The 19,347-nt window shown below is 41.7% G+C and overlaps 1 protein-coding gene across 5 annotated transcripts in view; it reads right to left on the bottom strand.

The window, feature by feature from the left end:
- Nucleotides 1-19,347, bottom strand: part of Nell2 (neural EGFL like 2) — a 376,172-nt gene that overhangs the window by 72,281 nt on the left and 284,544 nt on the right. For all 5 annotated transcript variants that reach the window (XM_085831509.1, XM_029469878.2, XM_029469874.2 and 2 more), the window contains one exon: nucleotides 17,168-17,263. In XM_085831509.1, the coding sequence (XP_085687635.1) occupies nucleotides 17,168-17,263 (96 nt within the window). The remainder of the gene's footprint in view (nucleotides 1-17,167; nucleotides 17,264-19,347) is intronic.

Here is a 19,347-nt window from a genome sequence, read left to right as displayed (position 1 = left end):
GAGGCGCAGTGGTGCAGGCCTGTGGGAGAAGTGTGACGGAGGCTGGAGCATCAGATCACACCTTTGTGCTCAGTCTCAAAAAACAAAAGAAACAGCACATGGATGAACATGTGTGCTGTATGCCCCTATCCTGGTTTGCACAGGGACAACAGCAGGCTGAAAAAGTGGCTCATTGCAGGGCAAGTCACAGATTGAAACCTTCACACATTGGAGCCACTAAGTGGCTTGTTACAATGACTTACCTTGCAAAAACATAATCATGAAGATTCAGGTTCTGTTTCAAGTCAGAGTAAGATTTTCAAATGCTTTAAAGCCATTTTCTTCATAATAGACAGTAAGTTAATAAATGTGTATCGAAAAACATGGCTGATGGTATGATCTTAAGCTGAACTCAGAGATCATGCAGATAAATATACTGGACAGTCTTATGTAGAGACAAGAGGGAGCAAAGGCAAATGGAAGCCTGGAAATTGTACCTTATGGCCACGAGATGTTTCTGAATTCAATTTAACAAAAGTTTAAACTTGTGTTAAATAAGAACAATAGTCCAGCAGACAGTTTTCAGTAGGCTGTAGAAAAAAAAAATACAAACTAGATCCTTCAGTTTATCCCTGAAATCTCCAGGCTCTTTCCCCATCTTTAGTTACTTCGGTCCCTAAGAGTTGCAAGGCAAAGGTAGGAGTTGACTTTGATAGGGGAAGCTGAAGAGATGAAACTGAGTATGAAATGGCTCTAGGCACCACTGGGTGTGGTACCTCTCCACTGCCTTTTGAGGCTCAGTTCTCACGAACTTAAACTGTAGCCAGGCAGAGGAGGTGCACATTTCTTAGTTAGCTGTTCAGGAGTAGAAGGGGGGATACCAAGGATCCCATTTGACTAGGGTGTATGGCTTTCTGAATAATACAATGGATGGAGAGAGAGGGACACGCTACAACATAGTCATAAAGGGATGCATATATTGATTAGGCAGCCATTGTATTATTACTATGAAGCACAGAGTCAAGTTGAGGAATACCAAAATATTAAAAGATTCTCTATTCTTGAAATCAAAGGATTAACATTTACAATAAAGTTGAGCCATTGATGGAGTGATGACAGCAGAGGAGATGAGATGGACCAGTGGAAAGTTTAAAAATGACATCTTGGCAGTGACATATTTGTAACTGACGAGAGAATAGGGGTACAGTTGTAAGACTATGCACCCAAGGTAGGGGAAGGAGATGAGGCCAAAGAACTGAAAAATGAGTACACAGGCTGGGTTTTCCACAGACATACTGAACACGCCAAAGAAAGAGTGGCGCAAGGGTAGAGTTGGCCAGATGCAGAAATCTACAGTGAGAGCAAAGGATAAACAAAGAACGTGACGGTGGGGAGGTGGGGACGGCAAAGTGGGATAAAATACAAAATATCAACCTTTTAATTCAGAAAAGATTTTCCTACTTACCAGCATTCCAACTCTGCAACATTAGTCTCTTTTAGTTCTTACAATAGTACTTTAGATAATGTACTATTTATGTGCAAGTTGCTATGACAAATTCCCAAGATGTAACTACATGAGAATAGGAAGCTTTCGTATCTGAATGACCACAAGGTCACGGGACTTAGAATTACTGACAGGCTCATTTTAGCCGTTAATGAGCTAGTATGCAAATAAATAATTAAACTGAACTACTTATTAGGCATTAGCTATGTGGAACTAGTAATGAGAATACCCAAGATTTAGAATGTATTCTAGTATACAATTTAGACAGTTTTATATATAGAATGTTATACAACCATCATTTGGTAAGCTGAATCCTAGAGACAGACAACACCTGTTAATATGAACATCTTACACATGATTTCACATGCTTCAGGTGTTCAGAAGTAGAACTGACTCATTTCCCACACCTTGGCTTGAGTGTCACCCCTTTAAGGATGATTTTCCCAACAGACTGCAGAGGTCACGGTCCCCATAGCATATTTCAGAAGCACCTTCAGCTCTGATTACAGAGGCAGCTATACAGTTAGATTTGAAAATCTGTCTCTCTTCTCTCTTCCTACGACTTATGCTCCATGAGAAAACACTGAACTTACTTAGATAGCTTGTTGGACCCATCTTCTCACAGGACAAATGTTTGATAACAGAGCAGTATATAAAAATGTGTCACATAAACTATGATGATTTCCTTAAGACTTGTTGAGAAAACAACCGTGTAATCCGGTATCTTGTAATATGGACACTTTTGCCATCAACAACTCCATTGTGGTTTAGAAACCAACTCTTTCAGATTCATAGATGAAGTGGACTGTCGTAGCTTGCCCTTATTTATATAGTTGTTTCTCTGGGAAAAATTAGGAGCAAAAATACATTTGATTCATGTTTTCTACTTCCCCTTAAAGCAAACAGATTTTGTTCTTAGAATTATTCTGTCTGTGATTCCTTTTCCAATGCTCTCTGGGGGTAACTTTTTCAGGTTTATTTTCACTCTGCTTTTCTGAGAGCAAAAGACTATAAATCTTGTGGACAATTGCTCTTGCTTTAGTTATCTGGCTCCTGGGCAAGGAAAGATGGCACAGTGGGACATATTAACGAGGAAGCAAGAATAAAGTGGTTCACTGCTAAGTTTCCCATGCAGTGTGAGCAGTCTCCCTGCCTGTCTGTGAATCAGCACTCTTGATCTTACAAGCACAATGTGCCTTCTGACAACCGCGACTGCAGGACTTGGTACAGTCAGAGGGCTCTCTGGCTTTGTCTGTCCAGACATTCCTGAGACCAAGTAAAGTTTTAGCTGTTTTTTTTTTTTCATTAAATTCTCCTCATTAAAAGGCATTTTGAAAGTTGAGAACATTCTTGCCATTCTTACACACAGTGAAAATATATTTGGGTGACTCCTTTTGAGGGAGTTTGGCAGCTTCACACATGTTGACTGCACAATTCATTCTGAGAAGAGAGACTTACAGGATGTTTTTCACATTTGCAAACTCATACATATGGTGATACTCGTTACACCAGTTTGAAATAGGAAAAATCTGAATACAATGTAAATGTCTTTTTATATGAAAAGAACATGGTAAATTACCATACATCCATCCATTCATCCATCCATCTGTTGTCCTCCCATCCTACATCCATCCTCCCATCTGTACTCCCATCCTTCCACCCCTCCCTCCATTTTTCCCTCCCTCCCACCCATCCTCACATCCTTCCCTCCCTCCCTCCATTCTCCCATCCATCCATCCTATCTATCTATCCATCCACCCTTTCGTTGGGACTATGATGCAGATCTCAGGACTGAGATAGAGCCAAATGCATGCTTTACCTATAGACCATGAGCAAATAAGTGACAAGATGGTGCATGTAACATCCCATCTGCGTAGTCCATGTGTGTGCCTGTTGCATAGGGCATAAGTATACTTTAAAAAGCCTGGAGTTTACATATCAAGTGGGCACCAGCAGTCATTTCTAGCACAGAGTTGGTGTTTTTCTGAAAATTGAGCCCAAGAATTTCGTGCTCTGGTTGAGGGGCTGTACTAAAGTCAGCAACATAGTTCATGTGTAGTCGTTGTGTCACATGTCAGTCACATGACTAATGAAACCCTTTCCAGGTTTGCTACTCGCTGACAGCAAAAGCAGTAGCCCGTGAAGAGTGGTTGTACATACGCATGTCACACATGTCATATGTGTTTATTAGAGATGTCATACACATAGAAGTCTTTTGAAAGCAAGAACTTCTCAAGTGTTATTCATCTTGAAATGAACTGCTACTTTCACAGGCTGTGCTCAGGAGACTGTCAGGATCGGATGCTTTCCACGGGCTCCACTCTCTTTTCTTTTGGTGATGTGCTTTCAGTGCCCAGAGGGGGTAAGGCATGCAAAACTGACATGCAAAATAACCCAGCGTTGTCACATACAGTGCCAAGTCAGAGAGATGCACAGAAAACATGTACTTACAGCCTTTATTAGCTCTAATTGGACTTCAAAGAGACTAAAAATAATTATTAGGACTCCTGATAGTGGCCAAGAGCATCCTAAGATAACTTACATTTTGGAATCATCACAATTCATCAACTGTATGTCGTATTATATAACTTATGATATATACAATATTTTGTGTTTTACTTGTATTTTCATCGTTCAGTAAAGGAAAATTATTTTGAGATGGTGTGCCTCTGTATTTGCTTTTGAGCTGTTAGCTATGTGGCTCACACAGGACTCAAACTTTCCATGTAACCCAGGTGACCTAAACAGTTCCGATCTTCCTATCAAGGCCATCAAGGGCCAGAGTGTCAGACAGGCACCCACAGTTTTTGTTCCTATATCTGATGACTTGCATATGGTGATTTATAGAACCACAGAGTCAAACAGAGGACTGGGAGCCAGCGAGCATCATTCTGTTTCAGTTATGGTGGAGAGAGCACAGATTTCATTCCCAAATAATTACAATTTAATAAATTATTTTTGTATTTAAATACTTAGATTTTTTTTTCAAATTCACTGTTAGTGAAACTTTGGATTATAAATATAAATACATTTTTCTTAAGTTCTGAGTTGGCTTAGATTTGGGTGTGTGTACCAGAGTGCTTGAACTCAATGGATTTGAATGTAACACATGCAGGCACATCTGGTAGTGGTGGACAGACTCTGCATCTGGATTGTTCATTTTGACACCATCCACTTGGCAGTAAGAATGATTGCCAACACCATACTTTTACTGCTAAGACTGTGAGTGTCTGTAATAAGAAATGTTCCTGCCCCGTCTTTGCTCCTGAGAGGCTGCCAAGGTGAGTTGCCTCCTCTTTGGAGGCTGTCTAGGAGTATGGTTTCCTGTGGGTAATTCCTTTTATGACACTGGAAACCAAACATAGCGAAGAAGATAGCTGATATTCTTGTTCTGAAAGCTCGTGGATGTTACTTGACATTAGGAGATGCCAGAGGAGAAAACCTGAGTGAGACATGTGTAAGGCTGAGTGAGAGCCATCGGTTACTTGTTTTATTATTATTATTATTATGGCTGTATGTGCATGTGCATATGTGTGTGCACCTGAGTATGTATATGTTATGCATGTGTGCATGACATAGATAGATAGATAGATGATAGATAGAATAGATAGATAGATAGATAGATAGATAGATAGATAGATAGATAGATAGATAGACAGACATAGATGATAGATAGATAGATAGATGATTGATAGATACATAATGATACATAGATACATACATGATAGATCGAGAGATAGACAGATAGAGAGATAGACAGATAGAGAGATAGAAGTTGCCATTTAATCATATTTTTATTCACCAGTTCATCAGTGTTTTGTAGATTCACCATATTGTGTAACTTGCATCACGACCTGGTCCACCTCAGACAGAAACAATGCCCAGGATAGAATGACTCCCTGTTTACTCTGATCCCTGGGAACATCAAATTAACTTTCTGTCTATAACTTCTTTCAACTGACTTCACTGACACTGCTTAAAACTTATTTAGCAGCAGACGCTGGTGAGGATGTGGAGAAAGAGGAACACTCCTCCATTGTTGGTGGAACTGAAGCTTGTACAACCACTCTGGAAATCAGTCTGGCAGTTCCTCAGAAAATCGGACATAGTACTACCCAAAGATCCAGCAATTCCTCTCCTGGGCATATATACCCAGAAGATGTTCCAACTTGTAATGAGGACACATGCTCCACTATGTTCATAGCAGCCTTATTTATAATAGCCAGAAGCTGAAAAGAACCCAGATGTCCCTCAACAGAGGAATGGATACAGAAAATGTGATACATTTACACAATGGAGTACTACTCAGCTATTAAAAACAATGAATTTGTGAAATTCTTAGGCAAATGAATGGATCTGGAGGGCATCATCCTGAGTGAGGTAACCCAATCACAAACGAACTCACATGATATGCACTCACTGTTAAGTGAATATTAGCCCAGAAACTTAGAATACCCAAGATACAATTTGCAAAACACATGAAACTCAAGAAGAAGGAATACCAAAGTGTGGATACTTCGTCTTTCCTTAGAATGGGGAACAAAATACCATGTAAGGAGTTACAGAGACAAAGTTTGGAGATGAGACAGAAGGAACGACCATGCAGAGGCTTCCCCATCTGGGGATCCATCCCATAATCAACCACCAAACCCAGACACAATTGCCAGCAAGATTTTGCCAACAGGACCCTGATATAGCTGACTCTTGTGAGGCTATGCCAGTACCTGGCAAATACAGAAGTGGATGCTCACAGTCATCTATTGGATGAAACACATGGCCTCCAAAGGAGGAGCTAGAGAAAGTACCCAAGTAGCTGAAGGGGTCTGTAACCCTATAGGAGGAACAGCAATATAAACTAACCAGTACCCCCTGGAGCTCATGTCTCTACCTGCATATGTAGCAGAGGATGGCCTAATTGGCCATCATTGGGAGGAGAGGCCCTTGGTCTTACACAGAGGAGGAAGCAGAGATACAGAAGCATGGAGCTGCTTGCCCAAGACGGGAGGAGCTGAGAGCTCACAGCAGCATTCTGACTCCAAGGCTCCCACGTGATAGGCATTGCTGCTCTGCCTGCATTTCAGAAACTCTGAGCACCAACGGTAATTAAAGTTTATGTCACACTTCAGAGTCCGCCAAGTTTTAAAATGGGTAAAACTGTAAGCACAAAAATATTCCCTTAGGGCATCTAATCCAAACAGCAGGGTGGTGTGTCTGCCCTTTGTAATCTTTTTAAACAGAAAGGGGCACTAATTTGACCTGATGTTTCCTCTCTAGAACGCCTATTTTAAATTTCTCTAACAGAAAACCTGCAAAATCGACTTTGATTCTGGGAGACCCTATGTTTCTGCACACTGAGCAGTGCACCCTTTCCTACCAGTATTTTGTTATGTCTGCTACTGAAGAGATTGATTCTGGTTTTAGCCTCACTGCACTCAATAGTTCCCCGATTTGAGAAAATACCCCCACCTCACTTTATTTAAGCTCTCTCCTTTATGTCAAATCAATGACTGCTTGACTCCTAGAGTAGAGTTTATAATCTACTCTCTGCAATGCAGGTCATCAGCATGGATTTCTCTCTTTGCACACACATATGGAGGCAGAGTTCTCACATGCTGATGATAGCATTTTGTGGATCATTAATTGTGTGTTCAGTTGCATCTGTCTCTCCTGCCAGCTAAGAACACTTGCTTCTTTCCACCAGTGATTTTTTTTCTTATTAGAGCCAACATCCCTGGAAGCGCAGGTGCCTCTGAGTGTCACACTTACACAAGTTTCCTAATGTAGTTTAGGTTTGTCTCCCAAGATCTTTGGCATGCATGCTAGGTCCTGCTGGAAGTATTAAGTATTAAGTCAAAAGAAAGTCTTAAAATTGTCTGCTTATGAAATTCATGACAGTTATTATCAAATTAGATCTGTATTTTTCTTTTTTGGCTATAAAAAGTATTGTATAAATTACTAGACTGATTCCCTTGTAGCAATGAATCAGGCTCTGTAAATGTTTAAGATAACATCTTCTATTTTATGACTAAGAAATGGGGCACAGCATCAGGGGATGCACATGTTGAGAAGGAATGCTTCCTGCACAAATCAAGAAGAGGTTCTCAGAAAAATATGAGGTATCTGGACACAACAGTGGACCAAGGCCAGGTGTAAACATTCAGGGCTAGCACATGCCTGCTGTGTGACTTTGGGTCATTATTTAATCCCGCTACTAAGCATTGTGTGTGTGTGTGTCTTCAAAAATGATGTTGAAAATAATTAGACTTATTTAAGAAAGCAGTTGATGTGATTAAAATGAATTAATGAATACAAGCTAATTAAACCACACTGGGAGTGGGCCGGGTTTTCATTAGTGACCAACTGATGTATCCGGGATTTTAAAAGAATGCTTCAAAAGGGAGAGTGTGTATGAGGGGGACCAATGGGGTGGGTGTGGTAACAGCAGAAGGGCCTTGGTTTTGGAAAGTGGAGGGTGAAGGTGGTCATGCTTCTGCTCTCATCTCTAGAGACCACAGGAAGTAAAGAGACTATGGGATGGATACATATTGGTTGGGTATCCGACTGACTGACAGGTAATATATGAGAGAAGGACAACACCAAGATAGATAGACAGAAAGAGAGAGCAAGTTTAAAGGTTTAAAGATATGCTAAGAACACATAAAATTTCAAAACAGACAGGAACAAGCTACAAAGAGAAAAGGCTGTGAGGTGGCAGACATGCCAGCTAGAAGGAACTGATCTCGCGCAGGGACAGGTCTTTGGGACAGAAAGCAAATGCATTTTTGAAGCGTGGGGACAAGTTATTAACAAAGCATGTCGCTGTGTAAGTTTTAAGGCAGTGTGAGATCTGGTGAGCACACTGCCTGGGCTGGATCAACTACTGAAAATCTAGCCTTAATGTTTTAGGAGGACTCAATTCTAGTTTTCCACAGCACTGTCAGGTACCTGCAGTCTACTAGGAGAGTTTGAAGTCTCTCACCTGTAAAATTAATAAATGTTTGAGGAGATGAATATCCTAACTACCCTGCTGTGAGCATTACATGTGATTTGCATGTATCAAATTCTTTCTTTATACACCATGGAGATGAAGAAAAAAATAAAACGGAAGGTTCCTCCGGGCATGCTCCTCCATAGCAAGGACACGGGCTTTGGATGTATACATACCTGCACTGAACTCCTGGCTGTTCACTTTGATAACTCTGTGACCTTGGGCAGCAATTCACTGACTTTAGCTTTTGCTTCTAAAAGTGAGAGGGGATGGAAAGACCTACTATATAAGATAGTGGTTAACAATATAAAACTCTGTAAAAAAAAAAGGCCAAGAAATACGAACACAGATAACATTTATTAAGAAGTTATATGTGAGGAATTGAGAGCCATGAAGGGGTTAGGAACTCCACAGGAAGACCAACAGAGTCAACTAACCTGGACCCCTGGGGGCTCTCACAGACTGAACCACCAATCAAAGAACATACACGGGCTGGACCTAGGCCCCACACACATATGTAGCTGATGTGCAGCTCAGTCTTCCTGTAGGCCCCAAACCACTGGAGCGGGGCAATCCCTAAAGTTGGTGCCTGTCTGTGTAATATGTTCTAGCTGGGCTGCCTTGTCTGGCCTCAGTGGGAGAGGATGCACCTAGCCGTGCAGAGACTTGATGTACCAGGCAGTGAAAGAGTGTGTGTGTGTGTGTGGGGGGGAGGAATAATGGGAAAGTCTACATTCTCAGAGGAGAAGGGAGGGGCACAGGGAGAGGTACTGCATGTGGGGTTGGTTGGGGGGGGGGGAATGCAGCAATCAGGATGTAAAATGAATTAAATTAAAAAAAAATATATGTGGTTTGACAGGGTAATTTGAAGAAGGGGACAGTCTAAAGCCAACAATGGGAGCAAGTGCAGGGCACTGAGGGACTGCGCTCTGTCCTATTCTCCTTACATGAATGTAAATCTCCTGAAGATTTGATTAATTCTATGAATATTCACTACTTATAAAGTCTAAGTCTTCTTCACCATAGTCCTATATAAGCCCACAGTTCTTATATAGGCTAACAGCAGCTCTTCCTTCTGTTAGTCAGGCAGTCCGTGTTAGTGCTCACTCAGTGTAATGTTCTGCTTAGGGACATCAACTTCCCACCAGTTGTAATCCACTTTTAAGCTTTATGGAGAGCCCTTCTCTTCAGTCATTGAATGAAGGCTTTAGCATCTCATAATACACACGGAACTCTTAATCCTGGCCCACCCAGGATGGGTCAAAGGCACCTGGGTTTTAAGTTATCTGGTTTTACTACTAATGGTCATGACTATAACAATAATAATGATAATGATAATAATAATAACAATAATACAGAGTTAATGTTTTTACAAGGTTCATTAGTTGATCCTCAGTCAAAATCCCAGTTATAATCAGTCATTTTACTTTTGTTGATTTAAATAGTTTAAGAAGTAGCAACCAGTAAAAATATAAGTGGCTGTTCACAAAAAGGAGAAGATGTAGTTTGTTTGTAAGACTGGAGTTGAGCCTTTTAAAATTTGAAGAAAAAAAAAATCCCTTAATTGAGAGAGCATTTTGCATAAAGGCTACCATGCAAAGAGAACCTTCTAAGCCAGGGACACACCAGAGTCTGAGCCAACCAGGACCCGAGTTCCTTCACTTACTGTAATTGACCCACAAGGTTAACTTCATTCTTACTCAGTCTTATACTAATGTTTAGACGTGGATACCAAGAAAGCTGGCTGTGGAAACCTCTGGGGCTCTCTCTACACATCTAATCAGCTATGGACTCGCCTCCTGGGCTCCAGCAGCGGAAAGCCATCTGGAAGTCTCCTGTGACTGACGCTTGCTGCTCAGAACTCTTTGAGAGCCCTTTCCCAGTTTCCCCTGGAGTCGCCGTGCCAGACACAATGTGTGGTTGACAGTCACTTCAAAGGTATTGGGGATTGCTTTGGAGCCACCGGTCCTCTCCCTGTCCTTTGGATAAAATGCTCCCCCGTGCAGTCAGACAGTCAGAGTACAAAGCTTCAAAGAAAGGAACCGTATTTACTTCTTGCCTCCTTACAAACTTCCGGTCATGCTGGGTGTGTGCAGGGGCTTAATGACTGTTAAGTACAGAGAAACTGGCACAGGCGTTCCACAATGCTAGCGGCTGCTGCGAGGGCGTTCTGCCGTCTCATGGTGCAGCAGGAGCAACTTGCCCATGATTCCTACTTCCCTCCTCCACCGGCCTTACAGAGATCAAAGCAAAGTACTAGTTAGTGTAGTAGTTAGCTCCCCCATCTGCGAATAACCCCTTTAGTCATTATAGGGGTTAGAGGTAAGGTCGCAGTAACAAGGAACACTTACCATTGCTGTAGTTGATATTAAGCCATCCATTTCTCAGTTTAGAAAGGACAATTATTAACCCTCTTAAGTAATTTGCCCCAGTCTACATACACAGTTGGTAGTGGGAGGGTTTGTACCTAGGCATGGCAGCCACCCACCTACTGAGGCCTACTGGGGCCTACTGAGGCCTCAGAGGGGAACTTTGCAGCAATAAATACTATGAGGAAATGAGACATTCAGAATCCCAGGAGCTCACAAGAAACAAACAGCATCCAGTCATCCATGCTCTGCTGGACCAGCCCAGCTGGCCCCCTCCTTTCCATAGGTGATTCTTGTGATCAGAGGATCTTTCTTTCCTGTTAAACCATCTTTAATCCAGTGACTCCTACACCCACACACTGTTTCAGCTCTTCACATATCTAAGCATACCTTCCACATATCTTCACATCTCTAAGGATACCTTCCATGTGTCATGTGTCCATTTTCTCACTTTTTTCCCCCACCCAATAAGCAAACAGCAAGGGTTGGTCCAGCAGTTGTGCCTCTGTTTCCTCTAAATCTTGCATCTCCAAGAAAACATTTCCCCATCACCTTTCCCACCTGCCAAGAGCCACTCAGAAACTCTCGCCCCAGAGCTAGAGGGCCAGCTCTAAGGAAATAGTATCTTCCAGACATAACAGAGCAGATATGTATATAAACTCACAGAGACAGAGTCAGCATGCACAGGGCCTGTACAAGCTGGAACAAGATCAAATCCCAGCCTGAGAAGGGGTGGTGAACACAAAGTTCCCTAGCCAGGAACCTATGTGCAATTGGTGAGGGCACGGGGGTGGGGGTGGGGCATATGTTTTCTTCTGTGGAGCCTTACTGGGTACATCACTGCACCCCAGGACAAGCCATCCCCAGGAGTGGTGGGTCAACACAAATCAGACTCCCTGTAGTTTCCTTTGTTTATTTTGGGAGGATTGGTCTAGTGGTTAAGAGATAGAAAGAACATGAAACCAGGTGGTGGGGGAAAGCAGTAGGAGAAGATTTGAGATGACTTGGAGGAAGGACGATATGGGATCAAACGTATATTGTGAAATTCTTAAAGAATAAATAAAACACTTAACACAAACCAACATTTTAAAAAATTAAAGTGAAACATTTTGATATTCTCAGCGTGCTCCACTTGTCCTATTTTCTTGAAAAGCTGCTCTGTGCCAGCTAGAGAACATTCTCTCCCGTGCGTTAGCCTCATGGAGTGTTCTCACTCCTAGTGCTAATTAGGCAGGCCTTACAGTGAGAGTATAAAAAAGGTCCCCATCACGCCTTTTATCTATTATACATGACTGATACTGGGAAAGAGTGAGCAGGATTTTTTTCTAATTAATCAGAAGAACTTGGAAGAGTGACGTTGACCTTGGACACTGAGAACTATATTTTTAGGATTATTTTGAAACAGTTTTGGTATGTAGTCCTGGGTCGATTGGTACTTGTGAAGTAGTTCAGTGTGGCCTAAGGCTCGCATTAATCCTCTGCCTCAGCCTCTGAAATACTGGGACTGCAGATAAGCAACACTATGTCTAATAGAGTTACTTTAAAGAAAACTGAATAGCATTTACATTTTCATAAAGATTAAGGTTGAAAGATTGAAGCTTTCCATTTGAACTAATTTCCTTGAATGGCTTGAAATTTCTGAATCAAATATTTTAAACTACTAAACAATAGTAAAACTATACCGAAGCTGTTTGTGATTGAGTAAAGGAAAACAATCTCTTTGACAGCATTCCTGGGCATCCAGATAACTCAGGGGTGCGTCAAAGCCTCGATAATCATATCAAATACCACCCAAGCAGCACCTGTCAAATCTTAAATACCACGCTGCCTGGCCTGATCTATTTAATCTCTAGAATAAGGAGGAAGGTGTTACTGTGTGCAAATTAAGACATGAATGGTGAAGTAGCATGAGAAAAGTCACAGGGCAGGTGAATGAGAAAAGTCACAGAGCAGGTGGATGAGAAAAGTCAGAGGGCAGGTGGGTGAAAGAGCTGGGGCTTGAGCTGATGTTTCTCTGGCTTTCACTTTCATGTTCTTGAACCCTGGGTTAAATGCTGCAAGGAAGACCACACTTCCATATAGCATAGCGTAGCATAACGTAACATAACATAAAGTAACATATCATAACATCGTGTAGCATATGCTATGCTGCATAGCATAACATAACATAGTATAACATAACGGAGTCCAAGGACTGCTATAAAGAGTAGGTATGTTTAAGTATCCAAGATAATGTATGCCAGTGCTACAGTTGGAAGGTTTTGGTGAGATGATCTCTGTTGCCCTTACTCCAGCACCAGGGAAGACAGGACAGAACCCAGGTCCTCATACAGTAAACACAATTGATTGATGACTGCATCACACTGTCCCCATTATTTTATAATCGTATGGAATTTGGGGGCGATACAACTCCACCATGTAATTTTGTTAAGCAAAAGTAAAAAAAAAAGTAAAAAAGTTTGTATTCCAGATTTTCTCTTGTCTTTTAATATTTTAGCCTTCCCATGTAAAGTGACACAAATTAATACAAGCTTCTTCAATATTCACCTTATAAGGTAAGAGATTATAAAATTATAAGATTACAAATATAAGCAATATATGATTCAACCTTATCACTGATTGATTAGCACCAACAATGCTTGCTATACATATTTCTATCAGGATATAATTATATACTAAAAAAGATTTTTACTATCCACCTAGTACTATTTTATAATTGCTGATACATATTAATATACAATGTATAATTTAAGGTCAATAAGCTCTAAGCCATTTGAAGTTATTTTGAAATAAATTGACACTCATCTGCCTTTTGCTTCATTTCTTCTGTTTGAAACTATGTATATTAAAAAGCAAATACAACTTAAACTTATGTTTATTTAACTACTCACTAAAAGTAGCTCTAATTTCATCACATGGTTTGATCTATGGATAAGAAACTCACCATTTTACACAGAGGGATAAGGGAGCCATTTATCACCAAAATGCATGGTATCCTCTTTGATATTTCATTTTGTATTCTTTTTTTTTCAAATTTGCCATTTGAATACATACTCTTTTCCAGTCATAAACATTTTAATTTCATCTAAGCAAGCAGTTGCTTGTAGGAGACTGTCAGATCTTTTAGTGTTATGTACTAAATCATTATGAAAGCTTTAATTTTGTGTAAGACAGTTTTGCATATTAATCATATCACTAGACACATGTTTGCTGGGGTTTAGCCATGGGCAATAAATAGAGATCTTGGCGCATACATTTCTAGCACATTGTACTGAGTTATGCAAGGAGTAATCAGCCTCCTAAATCCAAGTCAAACATCTCAGAGAATATTTGGATGCTTAATTAAAAACGGAGTTATGCTCTTCATGTGGGTGATTTTGTACAGTGGCTAAAAAGTCCATGAAAAATTAATTTAGCTCAATAAAGAATGCACGCATAACTCCCCTTTTGAAGTTAGTAAATCGCTTCCGCCATTTTTACTAAGACACAATGCAGAAACGGATTAAATGAGAGGGGGAAGAGACTTCTGTGGGAAACTTCTCAAGCGAAATCCTAAGCACCAGTGAATGGCCTGCTCACTAGGCCTGTTTTTGAGCGAAGGTGGAAACTCTTTATTCCAGCCCATGCTTAGCACAGACAGACACACAGCCAATGACCCTCCTAGGCTTTTCCATGCATCCAGCTCCATCAGGCTACAGCTCAGCCCTTCTGTGCTTGGAAAACACCACCCTCTGGATGCCTGCCTCCCCCTGAGAGATGGAGAATGTCCACAACCAGCACTGTTCCAGCTAACAGGATTAATGTGCAGTTGAAGGTGTGAGCACAGCCAAAACAGAGACCTGACGAAGGGTGGTCAGACAGTCAATGGTGGAGCAGGCAGCATGGAGTTTAAAAAAAAAAAAAAAAAAAAGACAAGATGTAAAAAAAAAGGAATTTTCACCTGAGATGTTTAAGGACAGGCAGGTGATCCTACAGAGCTCTTTACGCTAACATGCAAAATGGTCCATCAGGGAAGGTAGTACACCATTTCCCTCATCACTGAATTGGGAATTCATTTACATCTCTATTTACAGAATATCCACCAAGATGTGGACCATATACTAAAGTTAAAGGATAGGACAGCAAACAGGATATATCCCATGACTGTGGGGTTTAGTATCTACAAATCAAAATAAGGTGAGGAGACAGAGAGGATCAACTCCTCAAGGATCTTAATTGGTTATAAAATAAGGCAATATGCGCTCTATCATAAGGGTGCAATAAAACACCCCGTCACGAGGAGAAAACGCAATATTGGGGTGATGTGATGGTGCTTGTATGATGATGTTTAGTGGAGAGTGGAGAGAACCCTCGCCTCCTACAACACCAGCCATGATGGGGAGGAACAGAGCCTGGTCCAGTTAGAAGTGATATGTTCACTTCAGGGTCTTTGAGGTTAAGGTTTCCAGAGACCCTGGGAGGCACTACTTAGAAAGCAGGAAGCTGGGCTGAGAAGCATCTTTACTGCAGCTGAGAACTGACTTCAGGGATATAAAAAAATTAAATCACTGGGAACATGAGTTTTAGAAACCTCAATGTAGATTATACCTACCTCAGGAAAAACCTGTGAGGATTGGGGTCAGGGTGAGAAGGCACAGACAATGGGAAGTCAAGGCTACAGGTAAACCACAGGGTTAGCTTCCAGCCTCTGCCTGTGCTCAGTCTATGGTTGTTACACAAAGCTACTTAGAAACACCCTGGAACTGTCTGCACATAGACTCAACGTTCAGGGATAATTGAAGAAGACTAAATATCCTGGCGGCTATTTTTATTTCAGTATTGAATATGTCATTGCTAAATTAGTATAATGCCATGACAGATTTTCCCACCTCATCATGTGACTTTTAAATAGACGGAAGATATGCCAGACTGGACATGGCCCTTATTCATCAAAGTTCTAGACCATTGCCCTCACATCAGGGAAGGGTCTAAAACAACCCAGTATCTACTTTGAACCTGAACCAGCACAGGGTGTCATTCCCAGGAAATCTGATCAGCAAAGCGCTGAAGAACAGAAGTTCACAGTGTGCCTTTGTACGTCTGCAAATAGAGATGAAGAAATAAGTCTCCACGGATAAAAATTCTGGAGAACCACTGCATCAGTGGGGTCTGATTTTAGTCCAGCAAATTCTGTGGTAATTAGATGCGCAAACTCTGTATGTTTAGAAGGTTAACCTGAACCTAAACCTTTGATTCATATGCAAAATACGTTTGTGGGATTCAGATGTAGGAAATGATGCCTTTAAAAGAATCCTACGTATAAAAGTGTCACGGCTTCACGTCAGGAAGCTGAGTCAATTATTGAAAACAATTCTTTATAGGCCCATCTGAAAGAGGTGGCCTAGGGAGGCAATAACTTGGTGAGTACAGCCTGCATACTCCAGCAGGATCTTATACTAACATATGCACTTCCCACGAAGAGCAGGTCACTGTCTGCTTCACACGCTGATTGGGCAGTATTTGTACTGAAGTTCATGACTCTAGGTGAAAAAAAGGCACGGCACACAGGACAGCTCCTGCAGGAAGCCTTGTGAGAAGGGACATAACATACAACTACAATCACCAGTGATAGACTTCTCTGGGACATAAGGCAGTTTCTGAGGTCATCTGCTGTAAGACTCCTTAATGGTAACGGAACCATCACTCATATGATTTCAACTGGGAACCCTTCTGTTTGACTGCTAACGTGTGTTTTTCTTCTGATAGAACATGTTATTTTGGTGTCATAAGCTGCATGCATACCACATAGTCTTTAACATTTTTTTGACGTTTTTACCATTAGTATGTCTCAGAAACAATAAATTCAGCAAGCACTTAAATGAATAATTCATGGATAAATGATTTGAATATTTCCTAATAAATAACAATGAATAAAATTGGGCCGTATTTTAATATTTCAAGCGTAAATGCAGACTGGAGTGTATCCTAGGGTCAGACACAGCCATCCCCTTTAACTCCGTGCTTAAATATAGCCATCATTTCCAGTAAAAATGTGCTCTGAATAAGCAATAAGAATTACTGGGTCTTGAGATCCTGGGCAATCCCACACATGTTTCTGGAAAAGCTCCATATGTATCTTGAGCTTCAAGACCTCCTCAGAGTGCCCTCAGGGGATCAGTCAGAGAGCATTCGTCACTGGCGTTCCTCCCCAGCCCCGTCCCCCCAGCACTTCCTTATTAACAGTGCCACCGTTTGAAAGCCCACGTGAAACCTGAAGTGGTATTTTCCTCCTGAGTTACTGTATGTGTCAGGGTAAAAAGACATTTGTGGGAGAAATGACAGTCCTACCTGTCTCACAGCTGGGTCCCGTGAAGCCTTGCGGGCAGGCACACACATTGGCAGCAATGCAGGCTCCTCCGTTTCTACAGCCATCTTTGCAGAAAGCTACAATAATCCAGACACATGAATAGATCAGACAAACGGTATCAGACACATGGTGCTTACCATGTTGTAAGAAAGCTGCACTATAATCTCTATGCCTCCCTTCCAGACATGACAGCAAAGGATGAAGGAGATTGGGATTTCATCATGAGACAGTAGTTGTACCCATGCCATAATGTTTCCAAACTCATACTGAGTTTGTTAACAGTACCTGTTTTTCAATAGTAAGGAAATAGCTTGCCTGAATCATATCAAAACAGTAACCTCATGCTGTGTGAGATGCGCTGCAGTTTGTATTATATTCCCTTGTAAAATCACACTTGAAAATAAGCATTTAAAAGTGGTAGCCATTCTAGATGAAGCAAATCATTAGCGAATGAGGCGAGGAGATAGAAACGATGCACTCCAGAGGCTCGGGGCTGACTACACACTGGCTGAAGTGCTAAAACACGAGGGAAGTCGCTCATCCTTCTAAAAGTTCTGGGCTGGCCTGCTGACTTACACTCGCCAACTGCAGGGAAGAACTATTCACTCCAGTGGCCTTCTGGGAGAATAGCAGTGGTCTGCTAAGGAGAAGTCAGGGCAGAAGCCCCGGGAAGCCTGATGAACTAAATGCTGAATTTAGGGCAAGCTTTCCCCTGGGAAGGAAAGGGCTGAGGTGGGGACTGCTGGGAACAGGGTTTCTTGGTGTAGGCTGCCTCTGACACAGGTGAGGAGGAGAGGAGCAACTGAGGAAAACCAAGGGAGATGGAAGACAAAGCCAGGGTGGGTGAGCCCAAGCTCCTGAGAGCTCCTCTTCCCTGCTCAGTTTACCCACTGACCCATGAAGGTCTCTGCCTCCTGGCTCTCCTGACCAGGTCTGTGGGTGAGCAGCTTATGCCAGACACTGGTTCAAGGGTTCAACTAGAGATCTGAAAGGTGCAAGCTTCATCCTAGTAGCTGGCTATGCTCTCTGAAGGTGGTAAGGTTCAGAAGTTCCTAACTCTGGTGTCAACCAAAGTCATGGAGGCTGTGTTGATTTTAGGCCTCAAGTCTGTCTCTATCTTCTGCACAAAGAGTGGGAGAAAAGAAGCGAAAGAACAACAAACAAACAAAGCAACACAAAATAGAACCGTGATCCAGCAAAGATTTTTTTGATGCATTTGGAGCTTAAACATCATACATAATAACAAATGTCTCCAATGTCTCCACCAGGCCATTTCCAGTCTTCCCTTAACTAATTCACAAGCCTGTTGATGGAAGCACAGAACACAGGGACTTAGGGCCCAGTTATACTTTCATGTCTAACTCCTTTCCCATCCTCAGAAGGAAGTTGGACGTCATAATTCAGAAAATGTGCAGTCATAACTTCCAGGGGGATTTTAAAGTTTCTTAGATGTGTTCTTCCATCCATGTGAGAGTGTGAATCTGTTGGCATCTGCTTATAATTTCCTGAGTTACTTATAATTCAGACAGGAATCAGTATCAAGCAGAGATAAGAGAAAGAAGCACCGAGGCCAACAGCACCATGCCACAGGTTTTGGAGGAACTTCTAAGGGTTTAGTTATATTATTTTTTTCCAGGCAAATGCTTCTGAGTTATGGACTCTGAAATGACTAGAGTTTCTTTATGATAACCTACATGAAATTCCATGACGTTTTGAATACCAATGCAACAGACAGTGGACTACAGACCAGGACTTGTGACCCACACTGCATTGACTCTGGTCTTCCTTCTCTTCTCAGAGCCTTATGAGCACAGGAAGTCTCCTCTGTCAAAGGCCAAGGTGGAGGGCACCATATATTTGAGAGGTGAGCAGCTTTGGAGCCCGAATTGTCTACATTATATGAATTGACACTAAGGAATGTGAACTCTATCCTATATAGGACTTCATAGTTTCACATTTCCCATGTGACGAAGGACATAAGGTCACCTGACAGAAGGCTTGGAGGAAAGAGAGTTAATTAGTAAGTGGAAATGAACTACAGCTGGAATGCCCACACATGGCAACTAAAATGGAGGTGGACATTTAGGGGAACTGTCAACTGGCACTGACAAACCAGCAAACACAAGAAGCTACAATGCACACAAAACTAGTGTGCATAGGT

The sequence above is a fragment of the Mus caroli genome, unplaced genomic scaffold, assembly GCF_978045245.1.
Source record: "Mus caroli unplaced genomic scaffold, Mus_caroli_1 scaffold_16, whole genome shotgun sequence".
NCBI lineage: Eukaryota > Metazoa > Chordata > Mammalia > Rodentia > Muridae > Mus > Mus caroli.
The sequence above is the reverse complement of the archived record's forward strand: the minus strand, read 5'-3'. Positions and strand labels throughout refer to the sequence as shown.